Below are 12,412 nucleotides of genomic sequence, written 5' to 3'. Positions count from 1 at the left end.
AACAGACAGCCCTCTGAACGGCACCGCCTCGCTACGGATCGAGGGTGTCAAAGATTCACTGCCATTTTTGACATGCGCCTTGAGATGGCACACCATTACAGGAGCTTGAGGAACCGTCTTTTTCGTTGGAATCTTTTTGGACGTGTAAGCGCGCTATCGCATCTACCGCACTAAAGGCGTGAGCATGAAGCGCCTCTGAATCACTCCAAACCCACCCAGGGAATTCAAATAAATTTTGTCTCTGTTGATATCTTTCCTTCTTGGTCTTCCCAGTGCTCCAAGGCCGGAGGTAGAAATAAGGGAGATCTCCAGACCGGAGATCTCCCTCCGGCTCCACATCTGGTGGCGTCATGTCGCCTCCAGAAGCTTCCTACCTCCTTGGCTTTAAGGGTCTCCTGGATGAATGTAAGGTTCACCTACCGTCGATGGCCCCTGCAATGTGAGCCAAGGTGGCCGACGTGTTGGTGGCTCTGGTTAGCTTGTACTCCAGCATGCATCCAGACTCTAACCACTCGCCCGTCAATCCGAAGTTTTTCTGGAGCTGAACTCGAGAATGCAGGACAGCGGAGCTTCCTAAGACATCTGAACAGAAAAAAAAGTAATACAAGTGTGTGCGTTAAAAATCTAAATGTCAGTATCAATTGAAATAAAAAAGAAAGATGCATCGATCATAAAGTGTTGCTTCCGAATATAGTAGCATTAGATTGCATTCACTGGTAGCTATGACCGCTGGTAAATTTGAACTGTTCCCTCTGCTCCGGAGCAGACGACGACGTTCCTGGCTTTGAATGGAGGAGCGGGTAGACACAAAGGCAGATAAGTGTCTACCCGCCATCCTTCTAGTCAGACCTCAGCGCTGTAACGCCTTTGTATCCACTGCGCAAGAGGCAGACGAACTTTCTCGCCGTATACAACCCGAAAGATGTTTTCTTTTTTGTAAATTGTCTTACTGGATGGCAGTACCCCGTCTCTCTCCTGCTGTCCGCTCATCGCGCTCCAAGACGCTTCCATACAAGGACGACTCGTTCCAGATATGTAACACTACTGCCGTACTGGTCAAACCTACATAATTTTGAATATCGCTGCCCACCTTGCCTGAAATGAAACATGTATGCAGAAGAGCGTATGTGCCGCAGTGTTCTCATTTTTACAACATGTAGCCGTCTCGTGTGTCAAGAGGTGAATACCAAGCTTCTTCAGAAAACACAAAATCTATATAGACGTATACACTGTGACACTTAGCGCGAACAAGTCATCGCCGTTTTTTCCCTCTCTTTTTTTCTTCTTTGTTTCTTTTTTCTTTTTCTTTCTATTGTTCTTCTAAGCTTTAAAGGACCGTCGCCAAAACTACTACAGCAATGGAAAATGCTCAGTTGGGGTACTACCCTAAGTGGGAAATTTTGATGCCGCCAGTACCCTTTCGACGCCAAATGTTTGAGAGAGAGAGAGAAAAAAATAACGTGATGGGTTGTTGAGAGATTGGCTGAACGGAAACGAAGTGCATCATTCCATTTTTTTTTTCATGTAATTTCTTTCAAAGTAAAAAAAAAAGAAAAATAAGCAAGAAAGATTTTGGTTTTGGGCGAAACGCGTGGTGCTCTTCCGAGCAAATTGGAGCATCCCGCTATGCTTCTGCTTTCCACTTCGTTCCTCAGCTGCTTAGTGTCCCCTTGCGAGCAAAGTAGAACACAATAGGAGGAATGTAAAGCAAGAAAAGGCCGTGTGCGTGCACACATACGCACACACGAACCGGCAGGAGAGTGTCAAAGACTCGCACAGAGACAGGCAGACGGACCGCCGCGTCATACGTCAGGTTGACCTTACATCGGTAATGCCCCGCTGCACCTCAGTTTAATTCTGACCGCAGCCGACTGTACGATCCGCGATGGAGCCAGTGAGGCAGCGCCAAACGTGCGTTTGCACCGGAGGCTATCACGAGAGCAGAGACTGGTCGCGAACACCGCGTCAGCGCTCGGCCGGGACTCGTGCTCAGTGAATAAAAGCACGAGCCACAGCTGAACGCCGACTCAGCACCCGCGTCCAATCTGCGTAAAAACACCCTGGCCGTCATCAGTAGGTGACGTCGAAACTCCGACGGTCTCGTTATTGTAGCGTGAACAACACGAGCTGTCTCACCTCCAACGGTGACGGCTGGGATGGGCTTGAGCAGTGCCTCCTTCTCGGTTTGGGGGTTGCCGGCCGTGCTTTCCGTCGTTGAGCCGATGGCGTCTTTGATGCTCTTGTCCTGGATCGCGTCATGGGCGGCTGCGATGCCGAACAGCGTCCTACCGATGGCCACTGTGGTGTCTGGTGAACCCGTCACGCTGACGACGCCTTCTTCCCTCGGCGTCTCCTGGACCTGTGCCTCTGGGCTGAAACGTCGTGTCACGAATGTTTTAGATGTGATGCAGCGAGCGAGTGTTCTGAAATGCGTCTTTGGCGCGTCTGAACGCAAGGAGGGGCACGCCGAACAAAGGGCAACGTCGAGAACGCGCAGATAACGGACGATGACGAGGCAGCCAAGCTCGCGCCACCGTTAGGTCGGATCGGGGGTAAACAAACGCAAGAAGGAGACCAACATACACGCCGTATATGGAGAGAAACGAGAGCGTGCGGGGATGTTAGAGCGCCGAGTTTTCATTGGAAGGAATAGTGGGTAGACGCAAATGCTAGCTGCCTTTGTCTTAACTAACTGCCTTCCTCCAATCAGAGCGATCGAGTGCGTCGGGTGCTCCCTGCGCAGACACTCGGGTTCGAACGTCAGGGGGATTGCTGGCCGGGTGGGATAACGCACCTCAGCTCGGAGCGCGTAGGGCGAAAGATCGCATTGCGGAATTCAGACCTCCTGGGTTCAAATCGCAGCCCTGCCGGTTTCGATCTGGATGAGCATCGTACCGGCGTGCGGTCGTGTAGCACTACTGCGTGGTTCACGTTAAAGACCCCGGGCTAGCGGTTGTACTGCACGGGCTAAATTGCTCATCCACGACTGAGGGACAAGTCGCACATTGAGGCTGACTAACTTCAGGCTGTCTAAACATACATAGAACACGCTGATCGTAATTTCGATACAAAGCAATTACTTTTACGTTTGAACAGTGTGCAGAGACGGAGGCACCTATCCTTTACGTTGATTCACTATCCTTCCAATCAGAGCTGGGCGCTGTAACCTCCCTGCGCGCTTCCATCTCCTACTCTCCCTTAGTTTCTTTCTGTACAGATTTTCTTGTAACTAAGCGTTGCACCTGACTGCGTCAATCAGAGTTCCCAAACAAAACGCCTGGAAGTTCTATAGAACTACCAGACAATTCGTATGTTCATATAAAGGTATTATCACGAAAAGGAACCCTTCCCTTTGCTCCGCGGGATGGGCATCACGTGGTAACAACATTAGGCTTTTCTGTGGAACCGCACTGAGGCGTCTCAGGCGAACGAGGGAGCTTTTGCTCGGTCTGCACAAACGTACCCTTTCTTGGCGTGAAGTCTTTTTGCTATTGGCGGTATTCAATTCCCGTTGTTTGTTAACTTCACCAATTTCGTTCAGCGAGGTGCCGGCGGTGGCATCGAGATCGCCTAACTTGTTATGGCTTGCGCTGTTGCGCATGTCGTCCGATGCGCCCGAAGGAGTCTTCGATATTTGTCAATGTCGTCCTCAAGCCGCGCCTAATACAACTGGGTTTTCGCTCCACGTCCTTTGTGTTGCATCCACCCATTCAGGGAGTATCTTTCTTTTAGCAGGAAGCATGAGTCCCCGCCGTTCGTGTGAACCAAAATGTGTTGCTGGGCGAGTTGGTTAGACATGTTGACTTAAACAGCGCAAAAAGCTAAGGAAAGAAAAGACAACAGGAAGGAAAGAGCGCGAAAAGAAACAGCGCTCTTTCCTTCCTGATTTCTCTTCCTTCCTTACCTTATTTGCGCTGTTTAAGTCAACATGTTCGTGTGAATGCTTGAGTCGGGGAGGGAGCCCCGCTGGTTACGCCGATCGCTGACGTCACGCCCATCCCTCGCAGAAAATCATCCCTCATGTGAATTTGTAACTGACCAAAGGCCGCCCGTAAACACCGTAGAAGGGCATTGGCAGAGCGCACCTTCTCTGGCGCAGAAATCACGAGCCAACGAGCTTGCGCCCATAATGTGCAGCGCTATTTTTTAAGCTCCCGAGATAAACTGTCAAGACATCCGGACATGTGGGTGCGCTCGGTTGACTGAAGAAGCAGATAAATGAGGAACTCCATTTACTGCGGGTTGCCATAGAAACCGTGCACGTACAAGCGCTACAACCAACGAAAAAAGCAGCCATAGGTCGGATGCGTCGCTTGCATCTAATCAATCATCAATCAAGACATCCCCGCGTTCTCTTGCCCGTCTGCGACTGGTCGGCTGCAAGCAATACAACTGACCGACTGCTCCTTGCGTAGGCTGCAGCGGCCGTGTGGTGTCGATGCAAGCTAGAATAATCAAAGCCTGTGAACAGCTTCCTTTACCTCCATGCAACGCCATTACGTTTGGATGGCACCAGCGTCCTTCGAAACATTTACTGAACACGAGCCGAACTCCGATGCACTAGTCGCCTCCAACTTGTGTCTGCGTTCGATCTTGCTGCGGTGACGTTGCAATGCTAGGGCACGGGCTTTGATTATGCTATACTTCGTTTCAGCTTAAGCCCCGACCATGGCAGTCCAGACACAGCCGGTGCTACGAGCTAATGGTACATATCAAGTAGAGACAAAAGCGGAAGTCACTGAGCCCTTTCTGTCTATGATTAGTTCAGCGATGTTAGAACACGTAGAGAAACACGACGAACATCAGGATAGCGGGCTTATGACGCTGTCTGATTGATTCCATCAGCTCGTAGCTTCGGCTGCGTTTGGTGAAACGAACTGTTGTTGGCGGTTTGCGGTTGTGGCGGCAATCTTCACTCGCCGGGGTTACAGGCACAGTGAGTGCAGTGAACGTACATGTCTGAACTGACCTTTAAGGTGAACGAATGTGCACTCACTTTGCGGAGTACGTGTCGAATTTCTGGTAGGTGAGAGTGCTGTTCACGTTGTGCGCCAAGCTAAACACGAAGAAGCAGATGTCGTCTTGGTCCAGCAGCGTCTCCGGGTTGATCGTATCATCGCGCAGGTTGGCCATGATGATATTTATGAGTTCTTTGGCGTGGTTGGTATCTCTCATGTCGGCGATGCCCAGTCTTGTCCAGGTGTAGTCGTAGTATGAGAACCTGTGTATAACGCGTAAACAGTTACTCGTCTTTGTAGAGACCGCAGTAAAACGCACACGGCTATAACTCCTACGAAGTGATGAAGCTATTGTTGCCGGAGCTGCGTTCGCTAAAAACAAACCTTTGGCATGGTTGTTTCAAATTGTCGAACGATAACAAACGATAAGTTAGCCTACACATCGCTCCAGCTGTTTACCAAGTCATACTCATGCGAACAGTGACTTTCCGTCAGTTTACAAGATTCTCAGCGTTTTCAAGGAATCAGATCCGAGCGAAAGCTAAGAAAGCGAAAACAACGAAAGACGAGGATATCTGAGGTTTACATGCATTAATTTTGCGCATTTTATACATTTCGGTTACTGGTCATATGGGACCTCTAAACACTCTTATACTCAGTTTACCATTAAGCTGACCGGGCTGCGGGAGCTACGCGCTCGCCAGACCGATCGACCGCCTGAATTTCACCAAATGACACCACTCTTTGTTCGTGGGTATGGGCGGGGGCGTGATCATCTGGCTCAAAATGGACGGGTGACTGGTCCAACGAGCACTTCGATTCAGCCAACATTACTAGATTACCTGAGTTGTGGAACTCCCGTGGAGGGGGGTAACCCCCTCACTCACTTCCGTCCCCCTCCCGTCGTTTGAAGCGCCACCTAGATTTTTGTTTTTAAAACTGCGTGCTCCATAGAGTACGGTGGAACGCCATCTAGACGCTCGGCTTCGAAACGTGCATATTCCATAGGAAACACTGCAGTTACCATAGTAGCCGTCTGGCGCGTGGAGCGACGGGAGGCGAGCCGTGGTGAGGGAGGGGGATACAGCTCGTGCGAGCAGTGTCTATGAGCAGTTTCGTAGCTATAATAACGTTGGATTCAACTGCACTGTCTGCAGACAGTGCAGTTGAACAGTTTGTAACCCGTAAGCATGCTTACGGGTTACAAACTGTTCGCTTACGGGTTACAAACTGTTTACAAATGAGCTCGCGTCAGCATGTGGGGGCACTGAGCCTGCACAGAAACCCCATTTGTGTACATCCGCGCATGCGGAGAGCAGTGGCGTGGCGTCAGAGAGTTGAGTTGGTCTATAGGCCAACACTGTTTACCAACAAGTCGACGTTTGGCCACATCAGGTGTTGGCACTGCACGTGAGCAGAGACCAGATTTCCGTGAAGCGAAGCATCTGCGCATGCGCAGTGCCGACAGCAGCGCCACCGCAGTGCTGTGACGTCAGATAGTTGAGTTGGTGTATAGCAGCTGGGCCTGAGAGTGCTTAAGAATACGCAGCCACAACTGAAGTCCTTTTTTTCCCCTTTTTTGTCGCTCTTCTTAATCAAGAGGGTCACAGAAAACTTCATTTTTAGACAGCACCGTGCTCTCGTAACTAGCTCAGTCCCTTTGTGGATTCGTGATAGCAGTTGTGTTGTTTGGCATACCGGTGAAACGGGGAAGTGAGTAAATACAAGTTAAATTCAGAACAATCTGGCGAAAAGGCCATACTTGTATCTTTTCATCTACCTCATAGACCACCCTCGCCTTTTTTGCACACAATGTATATGAGGCTAGGGTTTGATTGAAATTGTCCCACAGAAATATATAACGTAAGAGGAACGCAGAAATGTAAAGGAAGTGCAACATGTGTTTGTCGTGAGTTGTAAGTATACACCAATTTATATCTTGCTGAATGTAGAGGGGAAGCACTCTGCCGTTAAACTTGTAGTGGAAATTAAATTAGTTTATAACTCTACATTTTTACGTTTCTCAGCTAAACGTAGAGGAGAAACGCCCCCCCCCCCCTCCCCCGCCAAATTCAGCGGGCGGTGGTTACGTGACATAATCAGCATAACGTCGCTGACGCCACAACGTGACGTCACGTAACTCCAACCACGCGACCACGTCACGTGACACCGTGAAGTCACTGTGAACGGTACAAACCACGCGGCCGTCGTACGTTCTGTACAGCCTACAACAATACGAAAGACCCATTGGATGAGGCAGTTTCTGGCGACCAAACTGGATTGGCTTTGGACAGGCCCCCATTGCTTAGGGGGAGGAGATACACAAATGTTTGTTATATTATTTCTATAGAAATAAAGAGCCTCCGGCCGAAGCCTCCTTTACTTCGACGAATCAGTTTTCATATTGTAGGAGACCGTCTAATCGCAGTCAATATAAGCTGAAACAGTCCTTCACGCTTCTTTGGCCTAGCTGCCAGTCCTCGAGAAGCCCGTAGTCCGAACTAGAAAAGGAGCGCCAAGTTCAGGTCCCATACTTCGAACCCGTTGACAAATTGAGATATAATAAAGCTCGTGAAGACCGCAGACGCAGAGAAAAAAAAAAAAAGAAAAGAAAAACCGGATCGGGTGTTTCAAATCCTATTGATCGTGATAATACGTACAACGGGTTTTGAAAAGCTCATAGACAACAACGAAAACATGTGTCTCCATATTTAATTCATAGAATTGAGATATATTAAAATTTTAAGGCATGAAATGATTCTTATGGGAATTCTCAGTCCCACAATTATGTTCGTACGTGTATTTCCGGCTATGTTAATGGGAGAATCTCGTCCTATAGACGCTTTACACACGCGCCAAATTACAGCCGCCATTGGTGACCTTCTCTTGTCTTACCGAGATGCCGAGCAACTGAAACGGTAGTTGACGATCCTCTACAAAGGCCGATGCTTTAGAAAAAGACACAGTTGAATCTAATGTGGCAATAACCTGGCCTTCTATGGTAATGATGAAGTGAAATAAACGGAATAGGAGGAAACAAAAACTGAAGGTCAGTTATGGCGGCGTCCATGCACAGCTGCTGCAAAGCGTCTATACACCATTTGAGCCTCTACTCAAAATTTAAAAGGAAGATTGACATCACGTGGCCTAAACACAAATCAACTTCTCCGCTCAATTTAGCTGAAAAATTGACGTGATGAGACCTATACTCTGTTTCACACTAAGTGTACAACGCTGTCAAAGCTGCTGGTGCGAACTTCGGCTTTAATCTCGCAGATCATTGGCAGGGATTCTCGCGCAACGAAACCTTTGATGAAGCCACACTCTCGCGCCAGGAGCTTTGACAACGTTCTATAGACGCTTTACACACGCGCCAGATTACAGCCGCCATTGCTGACCCTATTTTGTCTTATGGAGGTACCGAGCCACTGAAACAGGTGTTGACAAGCCTCCAGAAAGGCCAATGCTGGGTAGAAGGATGCAATAGAATTTAAGATGGCAATAACCTGGCCTGGTATGGTAATGATGAAGTGAATAAAATTAAATAAGAGGAACTAAAAACTGAAGGTCAGTTATGGCGGCGCTCATGCACAGCTGCTGCAAAGCGTCTATATTAAGTATAAAACGGAGCATATATATATAGCAAAAGACGTATTGCTAAATTACCCAAGCATCAACGAGAATGCTGGGTATGTAGGTCTACGCGCCGCTCGTGCTGGCGCCTGCAGCAGTAACTGTTATAAAGGAAAAACCTAAAACAAGCGGCATCTTGCATGAGTATCGGTAAACAGCCTATTTTGGTTATCTACTTTGAATATTTTGTACGGCGAAAGCTAGCGCGTGTGGCACATAGAACTATATTCCCAGCATTCTCGTTAATATGTGGGTAATTTAGAAACAGGTCTATTCAGTTTCCCAGCTAAGTCTGGCGCAGAAATCGATGTTACGCGACCCAATCACCGTCCGTTTTCCCGCTAAATTCATCGGGAAACTTCACGTCACGTGACCTATACAGCTATTCAATTTCCACTTCAGATTGCGTTTTCGTAACCTGCCGTTATGTGACCCATACACCAATGGCGCTTCTACGCCAAAATTACCGGGGAAATTGACGCCACGTGAATCTAGGCTCAGTGTTCACACATGCTGCGGAGCGCTCCAAGCATAGTGCTGACCTCGCGCTAAGTGCGTGCTGACGGGAGCGTTCGCCAGCTTTGTACCGCACCCTCAAGATTGTTGTCCATGGCAGACGGTAAGTAGCTGACGACTCGTGAGCAGCGCTACATCGGCACTTTGCTGCATGTGAGAACCAGCCTTTGCGCACCAAGTCAGTAGGGAGCTTTTGTAGACAGCGTTTTCCCATACACTAAGCCCTCCGTAACGAAGAAGCCGGTACTGCGCCTGCGCGCCGATGGCCTTGACTGTACAGTTCTGACTATCGTAGCGGGTTGCGGAGAGTCGTTGCGGGACGGCGAAAACCATCTACGAAAACCCCTGCACTAAATGCTAGCGCATTTCGTCCAGAATCCGCGTAGCGACAGCAGCGATTTCGGCATTTTGTTTTTCCTTCCTGGTCAGGAAAGGCGCTTACTTTCGCAGCAGAAAGGCAGCCATGTCGATGGGTGTGAACGGTCGAGTGCCTGGAGAAGCTGCCAGTTTTTCTTCGAGGAGTTCGAGCCTGTCCAAGAAGCTGGACATAGCGAAGCCCGCCGGTATCTGTTGCCCCATCTTCACATGTCTGTTGTCCCGATACGGCACGAAACAACGGGATTTGTGCTGACTGGCGAAGTAGCTCGGGCTCATCAGGCAGGAACCGAGCTCCAGCAGGCACCCTGCGAACGAGCATAATGATGATCGAAATTTTATTGCGCAGAAGTATCTAAGGCTATGATGCACCATAAGCATGAACTCTTGTAAAAACCAGGGGCGGATTAAAAAAAAAAAAGGAGGGCGGGAGGGGGGGGGGGGGGGGGGGCTCTTTTAAGCTTCTCAAGGGGTTAAAACAGAGCCCTTGAAAGACTTAAACTTTGTTTTATAAAAAGAAAAAAAAATTGAAACTTCTTTTTTAACCTTTTTATTAAAAAGATAGGACATAAACCAGCTTTTTTTTAGAAAGATATGTTTAGTTTGTGGTGCAGTGGCCAATATTAAGTCAAGAATATAAATCTGGGCACGCTTTTCCTGTAACGTCATAATTATTTTATATTGTTTATTTCAGTTACCTCACAGTGCCCGTGAAGGCATTATACTGGAAAAGGAGCAAACAAGTAAATGACGCCAATACACACAACAGAAAGCACGCAGTGCCTACAGCAAACACAGATCTTTAAAAAAGAAAAAAGAAATACTATGGTACATGCTTATCCGCTAAATAACAAAAAAATATAGAAATTATAATACATATGGAGTGTTAGAGACTGAGCAGGGGGTGAATAACATCGTTTTCTTTTTGCGAGATTATATTTTTTGTTAACTCGTTCCAGTGCCGAGTGGTGCATGGAAAAAAAATGAGTTTTTGAAGATGTCAGTTTTAGATCAGCAAGGCCTTACCTTTTTTTAGTATAACTTTTCACTGTCTGGATTACGGAACTGAAAATCTAACTGGAATTGTTTCTGAACATCTGAAATCCAAATTGCAGACAAAAGAATAATTTCTGAGAACCTGAAACCCAGTGAGAATTCAGATATATTTCCAGTGCCATAATCCAGATAGCGAAAAGTAATTCCGGGTTTTTCGTTAGGGTAAGTATTTTTTTATTGATACCGCATTGTTCATAATATATTATATATATATATATCCTGGCTCCGCCAATTTTTGGCTTTCGGCGGGTTCCTGAAAACTTTGATTCTTTGATTCATTGGATTAAGTACGGTTCATTCATCTGCACATATTCGTTTATATATATATATATATATATATATATGTGTGTGTGTGTGTGTGTGTGTGTGTGTGTGTGTGTGTGTGTGTGTGTGAGTAGAAGTTTAAGCCGGAAGCATTGTCAACGAGATTGCAAAAGTTGCCAATGAAGTTCAGAATTCAGAGCACTCACAGGTTGACACACCCGGTAGGAACTTAACCCAAGCCTGACTGATATGTTAAAAATCTTTTCTATGCTGTTGATTCAGTACTGCTGGCAAGGATCCCAGAGTTCGGAAGCATATTCAAGGCCTGGTTTGATGGTATAGAGTGTATTTAACCGTCCGATGACAATTCCTAAAGTTTGCCTTTGATGAAGCTGCTTAATGTTCTGTTTGCCTTAGCAGTCATATATTCTATATGGTGGTTCCAGGAGAGATTGTGGGAGAAATAGACGCCTAAATATATTACGTGCACCTAGGAATTGACGTCGATGTTGTTAATGTTGTAGACGCCGACGACGGTGTTTCACTTTTTGGATAGCCGCACAAAACAGCATTTTGAAACATTCAGATCTGTGCCATAAGTGGAACACCAGTTCGCTATGCGATCGATGTTTTACTGGAGAGCCACAGAGTCACTAGGGTCACTTTCTGCACGATACATTGCGCTGTAATCAGCGCTTAGACGTAATAAAGACGAAATGTTTGCAACAATGTCGTTAATAACTATTAAAAATAAAAGTGTTCTCATAACAGAGCTCTGTGGCACGCCAGAAGTGACAGGGATAAAATTAAATGATTCGCCGCTAATTAACCGTTTGGATCCTACTGTTAGGTAGTCAGCTAGCCACCCGAGCACGTTATCATCTATGTTTAGTGCCTTTATTTTGCGAAGAATAAACTTGCACGGCACAAGATTGAACGTTTTTTTGAAAATCGAGGAAAACACAGTCTCATTGAGGACCTTAGTCATATATGTACGCTAAGCCATGGCATAACCATTTGAGTTGTACATGACAGGCACATGACAGGCCTGGCCGAAATCCAGGTTGCAATGGAGTGAAAATATTGTTAGAGTGCTAATGTTGTATAATGCTAGTGTAAATAACACGTTCCATAAGGCTCGAGGACGAGTACAGAAGCGATATGGGCCTAGAAGTTTCCACGTTGTTTTTGAAACCTCATTTATGCGCAGGGATACGCGCGCCTTCTTCCAGTCGCTAGAAAAAACCACTGACTGAGGGTGATTTCGTGACGCCATCTCTCTCTGCAAACCCCTCTTTTAAGCCTGACCTGTCATAAATCCGCACCTGGTAAAATGTAATTATGGAGAATAAAAGTATCTTGTAGAGAGTGATAAGATAAACCTATGTGCATGGATTGTGTACAAAAAAATATATAAGCAAGGGACATGAGATCAGAGCATAAAATAAAATAAAATTCGGTACGGTATAAAAGGCTCATCACTATACTCCTTTCACTCTTGAGTTGAAACTAGAAGCTCCGCCTTTAGCGCGAGCTTTCTGCCCTTGCTAGCACAAGTGTGAGCGCGCAGGCATGCGCAACGAAAGCACTGCGGAAGCCGGCGATTTCGC

The 12,412-nt window shown here is 47.1% G+C and overlaps 1 protein-coding gene across 1 annotated transcript in view; it reads right to left on the bottom strand.

The window, feature by feature from the left end:
* LOC8052634 overlaps positions 1-12,412 on the bottom strand; it is a 39,093-nt gene that overhangs the window by 22,261 nt on the left and 4,420 nt on the right. Inside the window, exons 2-5 of the mRNA XM_029982417.3 lie at positions 9,550-9,790; positions 4,997-5,221; positions 2,137-2,372; positions 421-582 (exon numbers count right to left, since the gene is read on the bottom strand). Of these exons, the coding sequence (XP_029838277.3) occupies positions 421-582; positions 2,137-2,372; positions 4,997-5,221; positions 9,550-9,790 (864 nt within the window). The remainder of the gene's footprint in view (positions 1-420; positions 583-2,136; positions 2,373-4,996; positions 5,222-9,549; positions 9,791-12,412) is intronic.

The sequence above is a fragment of the Ixodes scapularis genome, unplaced genomic scaffold (genome assembly GCF_016920785.2).
Source record: "Ixodes scapularis isolate PalLabHiFi unplaced genomic scaffold, ASM1692078v2 PGA_scaffold5__190_contigs__length_132052651, whole genome shotgun sequence".
NCBI lineage: Eukaryota > Metazoa > Arthropoda > Arachnida > Ixodida > Ixodidae > Ixodes > Ixodes scapularis.
The sequence above is the reverse complement of the archived record's forward strand: the minus strand, read 5'-3'. Positions and strand labels throughout refer to the sequence as shown.